This window comes from Lolium perenne, chromosome 7 (genome assembly GCF_019359855.2).
Source record: "Lolium perenne isolate Kyuss_39 chromosome 7, Kyuss_2.0, whole genome shotgun sequence".
NCBI classification, from domain to species: Eukaryota; Viridiplantae; Streptophyta; class Magnoliopsida; order Poales; family Poaceae; genus Lolium; species Lolium perenne.
Window position 1 is genome coordinate 106,178,836 of NC_067250.2, and position 7,406 is coordinate 106,186,241.

At 41.8% G+C, this 7,406-nt stretch overlaps 1 protein-coding gene across 1 annotated transcript; it reads right to left on the reverse strand.

Annotated features, from left to right (window-relative positions):
* Positions 1 to 2,968: 2,968 nt before the first annotated feature.
* On the reverse strand, positions 2,969 to 3,679 carry LOC127312689 (uncharacterized). Its single transcript, XM_051343224.2, has one exon. The coding sequence runs from the start codon at positions 3,677 to 3,679 to the stop codon at positions 2,969 to 2,971; it is 711 nt and encodes a 236-aa protein (XP_051199184.1).
* Positions 3,680 to 7,406: the final 3,727 nt, after the last annotated feature.

Sequence of the window (7,406 nt, forward strand, 5' to 3'; positions counted from 1 at the left end):
TAACACATTGCTAACCAACATAGCTGGGTTGTCTTGCTGGTTGCGTGGCCAGCAGAGAAAGGTGCACGCTCAAGTGCATGTTGATGCATTGTTGGGTTCCGATGAACGTGGCCAGAACAAACAAAATAGCAAGTGCATGGAAATTTCGTCAGTGTTGAGACATGTTTCAGAGATTCGAAGCAAGATCTGCTATTTGTACCCAACTGCTAAAAACCCGAGGTTTCAGAAATATCTGTTCAAATGACCCAATTTGTTGGGTGGCACGCCTAAGGTTGCTTCCTCCGTTCCTCTTCGTTGTTGCGGTAAATCAAAACACATAAGTGCCCATATAACTAAGTCTTGTATTTTTCTGCAGACTAGGATTCATCATGGGCCGGGGAAGGGGATTGTGAGAAGCTGCAGGTTCCAATTTTCCAAGATCAGGGAACTATAGTGTACAGAGGATCTATATGTGTGCATGCTTATATCACAGAATCACAGAAATGTCCCTTAATGTACACTATAACCTCTGTTACTAAATATAAGGTATTTTGGGAGTTTGATTTAAACTTTTTAAAAGTATTATATTTAGCAGGTGTGCTATTTCTTAGTCGACTTGACTTAGAATTTGTTATATCTCAGTCACGCCCAAAAAGTGCAACCACGGTGAAAGAAAAAGTGCAACTCGTTTTCAGTTGCATGCATTTTTCTATGGTGCAACTATAACGAATTGCACTTGTCTCGGATGAATGAGACTTAAGAAAATCTCAATCGAACTAAGATGTAGGCAAATTAACCCTATTATGTAGAATAACGGAGGGAGTAGCATTCCAATCAGCCATGCATGCCAGAAATAAAAACGACACAAGTACAATACCGCAGTTCGATTCACGCAGTGACACGTATCTCCCGAAACAGCTGCTAGGAAGCAGAGAAAGACAGAACACGGTAAGCAAAATGTCCAATAATTTAGCATCCTCATTGGATTGAGCGCACATCGGATCAGGTCTGCAACAAGAACGTACTGTATTTGATAAAATGGTTTGTTTAGAAATCATGCACGATCGAGAAAGGAAGCTCATAGAAATCATGCCATATCTGCGCACACGCATGGCAGGTAAGCCTAGCTAGCTTGGCGCGCCAGGACTCCCAGAGGGATCCATGTGTCCAGCTGCAGCGCAACCATTCGCTGTAGATCGTCGTCGTTGCGCGCGGGCGCTCATGTACATGCCGTGGCCACTAGAACTATGGGCCTGGTTGGTTGATTGTATCTTTTCTGTTACTCCCGGGGGCATATGTTTAGGGTATCTTCAGCGGCCCGATTTATGAGCATCTCCAGCTATTGGAAGCTCCCGGGGCACAATCCGGATGAAAATTGGTCTGGATTGGACCTATTTTTAGCATGGGGAGCAACGATTTTCCAGCCATTCCGGGGAATTTGCGCGGGCCAGAACGCGGAATCTTCACTGACAGGCGGGCAGGGCGTGAATTTGCTCCATCCGGAGTCCCCGGCAGCACCCCTGGAAACCGAGGATGGTCTGGGGAGTCCGGACGGATTTAGACCTAAATCCGGACGAAAACGAGAAGCTGGGGACGTGACTCGGCTGTTTTCATCCGTCCGGATGAAAAAAAGAGGTCATGGGGGCCTTCCCGGGGACATGGCTGGAGATGCTTACGGACATGAAAAATGATCGGTTGTATCTATGTGGATCAGACTGTCACGGCATACATCCTTCTGACCTCTATGATGTGTTTGGTGAGGTTGATGAAGGTGACGGTAGTGACCTCCTTCTCATGGCACCGCTTCTCGTCCCTCTGGATCAGGGCCTCTTGTGTCTCGGTCATCATCGTCTTCAAGGTCTCGCTCAATAAAAGGGCTGAAGCATCGCGCTTTAGATTTGGTGGACTTGTGGGCCATTGGACAAGATGGAAGGGCATTTTGGCCAGGGGCTTCGTCTTCGCCATCAACGGCCACCACCATGCTTCGCCATTCTGGACGCTGATCTTGTAGGCCAAATAGCCTTTACGGAGGTGCCTACATGGTTGGAGGAATTGATCAAGGAGTTTATTACCGAACATGGGTGAATGCATAACCGCAGGATTTTGGCTCCTACGGTGTAGTTTGCCTACACTTATAGATTACGATCTTGTGTATTTTCTTTTCGGTGCGTTTTGGATCTTGGACGATTGTGTGCATTTTAGTTATGCAAAGGCCGGATGTAATGCTTAATTAAGTTTTAAGTAATAAAGCATCCTTTATCGAAAAAAACCTTCAATATGTTAATGATACTATTCCTTATATAGAGAACTTGGAGAAAGCCATGAACACGGCTTTTTTTTATGTATCTTTGAACAACTATCCAGACTTAAGATCATGTAATATTTTTTTGGAAGTCAAAAGAGGAAGAGGATCGGTGCAAATAATTTTTTGGTTGTGAAACTGGTTCCTTCCTTTCTAATACCTATGTGTCCCAATCTATTTTAGAAAATTACTTAATAAATACTGGGATCCACTTTGATTGAAAGTTGGGTTGTTACTCTCATATGAAGAATGACTTGTGCTTATTAGTTACGTTCTTATAAATCTTCCGATGTTTATGGTACCTTTTCTAGAGATACCTACTAAATGTTAGAATTTTATAAGTCAAGTTTCTTTCGGCAAAGTGATCAACTTGGAACAAAATATCAGTTTCTGAATTGAATATCATTCTCCAACCAAAGGAACAAGCTAGGGAGCCTAGGGGTTCAGGTTCCAGAAATGAAAAATAAGTTGTATGTCATCTTTGGTCGGTTTGGCAAAGGCTGTGTTCAGTGAAGTTGTATATCACCAGCAAGAAAGAAACCCCGTAGTTTCAATTAGTATATGTTTTCACACATTTGAAGCTGTATACATATCATCTACAGTGCAAAAATTTGTGGTGATTGACCAGCCCTATAAAAGTCGGATATCAATCGCAGTGAACCGGTAGAGCATAGGTGCTCGACGTATCTACAAGCTAAGAATATTTAGAAGCGAAACTCTGTTGTGAATCAATCTCCTGTACAGAAATTCCACTCCGGTCTGAAGATCACCGATGCTGCTCTCCAGTGCCCGCAATTTCTCCTCTTGGCAAACAAATTTTGTCTTCTGGAATGTCTTGGAGACAAGGGAGCACTTTGGCATCTCAATTTGATTCGACAGAGGCCCGCAAGTGGATTCGAGTAGTGAGATGGTGACCTCTCTCGCTTCAGCCATTTGCATCATCACCCTGCAGTCCTTGTCGTCAGAAACAGTCTTCTTGCTGATCTTCTTGAACTGTTTTTGTGCCTTCTTCATTAGCCGGATGTACGACTTGACTTGAGCACATGCATCTTCTCCTCTCCTGAGAGCCAAGAGGAGCTCCTGAACACTCATCTTCAGCTCCATGAAGCTCTCGTGCATGGCGTTGCAGAGATCAAGCACGACGAGTGACCGTCCAAGCTCTGCCTCCACAGCATTCCTTGGCTGGGTTTGGCAGAGGATGACTTGGTTGCCGGGAGTGCATATCATCTTGTCGATGCAGCTGTAGATGACTTCAAGTTTCTTCAAACCATCGCATGTTGTATCGATGTCAACGGTTGCTGAGATTGTTGCGCTCAGACTCTGGAGCTGCTGCTCAACTTCCGAATTGTTCGAGCGAGGGCTCGAAGGCGCGCTTGCAGATCTTTGATGGCAAGCCATGCTTGGAGATTGAAGCTTTGATGCTATTTTCTTCTGTATGTTAATGGAAGAGGATGGTTGGAAATACGAGCTTGGTTTGTTGGTGCCTCGGGTCTGGGGCTCACCCTGTATTTATATCGCAGAGGCTGAAGCAATGCGTGATGAACAGAGCTGTCGACAGGAAGAATCTCATCCGCTAATCTCCATTTGATCTGGATTATTGTGCTAAGTGATCCGTTCGAACAGGAGCCACCCGGAGTTATTGGTTGTCCGTGTTTGGTTAGCGCAGCAGGCCTCAATGAGTGGGATTATGTGCCTGGCATGTCTCGGATACTGGTGGCACAATACACTGCACGAATGTTATTTTTGATTCCGGATCATGGAAGATTACAGAAACGAAATGGAAGATGTAGTAAACGAAGGGGATCAATGGATATATGAACTGGTGCTTGGTGCAGTTTATACTTCTGACTCTGCCAACCAATCAGGAGGTTGGGAATTGGGATATTTGAACGCAGCAGGAATCTCCATCTGCTCGCGATTGCATGGCCAACTGCAGCCACAGACAATGCTGATGTCCTTCTACGCCTCCTGTCTATTTCAGAAACACATTGTTACTTAACCAACATGTCTGGGTTGTCATGTTGGATGCGTGGCCATCAGAGTAAGGTGCACGCTCAAGTGTAGGTTGATCGATTGCTGGGTTCATATGAACGTGGCCAGAACAGACAAAAGAGCAGAAGTGCATGTCTGATCGAACGACTCAATTCATTGGACAACCCCATCAAAGGTTGCTTCCTCGTTGTTGCGGTCAACCTATGATTAGCAGCCTCACTGGATTGACACACACATCGTATCAGGCCAGCGACAAGAGCGTATCTGACGAAAAGTTTGTTTAGAATCCGAGATGATCCCCAAGGATCTTCCGCTCCACTTAACAAATCCTAAAACATGTAGTACGGACGAGAAAGGCAGCTCATCCGGATCATGTCATATCCGTTAGCGCACGCATGGCAGCTTCACCCGGAGACGTCCATGTGTCCAGCACCAGCGCAACCACTCGCGGTTGGAACGCTCATAGTAACTAGATTTATATGTGCGCCTTGGCGCACGACCCCGTAAAGTTCACTCCAATTCACAGTTTGTACAACAATAATGAAAACCAGGTGAGAAAATGATAATATGTTATTGGCTTGGTACCTTAGCAGAGCAAATCTGATAGTGGAAATTCTATGGTAGCCCAGATATATATGATTCATAGTAAGATGGGATGCATAATAATACTAATGAACCAATAAGTAACACCGCAATGTGGCCAAGAAATCCATGGCAAGATGTAGATCAATGTCACACAATAGTTCTTGATCCAAGGAAAACATTCCGAGCTGAATATCAAGCCTTTCAGCCTAAAAGTAGCAAACTCTTGTACAAAGCACAATCAACTCACGATCCTCTCTCTACTCGATCAGATCGGCATCATCATCACGTAGTGTGGAGTGGCTGCGCTGTTACGGCAGCAAGCACATCCTCGTCATATAAGAAACAATCAGCAATCTAGTCATACACCTGTTTCAAATAAGAGGAGCACCTGTGGCAGTGGAATGATACGAAAAATAGGAAGACACTTACTGTTGTTGCTGCTTGGATAGGTTGAAGGTCACTTCCAGGGGCTTGAGAGTCACATGCTTCAACAAAATGTTGGCATCACTAACATCATCAAATACAAATAAGAATTAATATAAATGGCCATGGATACTGCAATAATTAATTAAAAAGAACAAACAGTCAGAGATGAATTAACCATGGATACTGCAAAAATCAATCCAAAAGAACAATCAACCAGAAATTATAATGGATACCAGTATGCATCAGCAAGTAGCGACAACCAAAGAAAAGTACAGTGAGCATTTTAGTAACTTTCAGATAAAGAGAATGGATCAAGCGGACAGTACCCTAGGAACAACAAATACTTATTCATCTAAGGTAACAATTAAGTTAAATAATTCATCTACCTATTGAAACTATATAACTCATTCATATGTAGAAACATTAGCTAAAATTTCACTGTGTTTTCAGAGTAATTAACACACTATGAAGAACAAATAATAATTATGGAAAGAAAAGCATTACAACTTAACCAAGACATCGAACTATTGTGGCAACAAACACTCGTGCAGAAACATTATCTGAAATTCATTGTATTTTCAGAATAAGCAACACCAAGACCTACCAATGCACTAACAGACATACCTTTACATGGAAAAATTATGGCCACCTTGACGTTATTTTAGTAGTACGAAGGAAATATTTGCTTTTCCAGTAGTACTCAAAAAATCTTAGTGTTGCGGCGAATAGCAAGTTCAATTCGAGCACCAACACAGTATGAGCGACGATTTCAGCAGTATGCATAGTGTGAAAGATAAGAGAATCTGAATAAGTTCAGTTAGCATGAGCTAGACAAAGGCACAAGATATGATCTCCACATGTACCTGAATCAATGAATGATGCATATAATTTCTAAAGTCAATGTGCCTGATTCATTAGAGAGACATAGATAAAATCAATGAATGATGCACATAGAGTAATCGGAACAAAAACAATATAAAAAGCATGTTGATGAAAAGCAGAGTAGAAAGTAGAAAACACCAAAGCTGAGAGTGTTTGAACTGTTCTCCTTGCAGGACTTGATCTTATTGATACGTTACAAAAAACTTCATTCGAATCTCTGATTCCTCTTTACCGAAGAAGCATGTGCTCGAAATAACCAAGCACGGGCTTTTCTGTTCAAAACATATCTTGTCTAAAGAAGTTTTGCAGATATTCAAACATGCATCATTTTGATATAAACAGATAGAGTTTATTTTTATGAACATTCTGTTATCTTATTTGCATTTTTCCAATTGTATATGAATTAGTTATGATTTTCACAAGCTGAAAAACATTTCTGGAAAACAGAAAACTGCAGAATACGGAATTAGTCCTTCAAACTCTCTGAAAAGGTCTCACTGACTTTGTTAGGAAGCACTGAGTTTAGATGTAGTCTTCCTACCATCATGCATCGTTTAGCAATGCCCCCTTGGAGAACGATCTGGTCATGGTCTTTTTGTCGGCATCACAAGTTTGAGTGATCGTGCATATATCGTTTTTCATATGTAGTACAAACAAACTCTCAGTACATAAATAACATCATTTTTCATATGTAAGAGGGCACATGAAATGGGAAGCGAATTCAGATTGGAGATTTCACCTCATTGGCATGAAAAGATTTTTGGGAAATAGCATCTTTAGTATAAATATTGATAAGCTGGCATTATTTTTTCTTACCTAACACATACCAATGATATTTTAAGACCAGTATAATTATAATTAAATAGATTTAGGTCTAATCCTGTAATCTGTGAATCATGCAAGACTAACCTATACCTTTTAAAATCTATGAAAAAGAAGAGAAAATCCTTAGCATACATGCTCAACTAATCTGTGCATCAATTTCTTAGTGGTTGATAATGGACCCATAAGTATGGTTAAAGGGCAGAGCTTAGCATATTAATTTTTACATGGTAGCATCCTAGCAGGACGTGAAGATCCTTTTCAGGGATCCAAAACTAACCTAGACCAGAAGAATTTATATACAACTTATTTCAGCCTTTTGTCACTTAGGAGAAGTACCCATACCGATAATGTAAACTTTGGGGCATTCGTTTAGAACCTGAAAATATAGAACCTGAGTGGCTGAGTGTCCTATCAA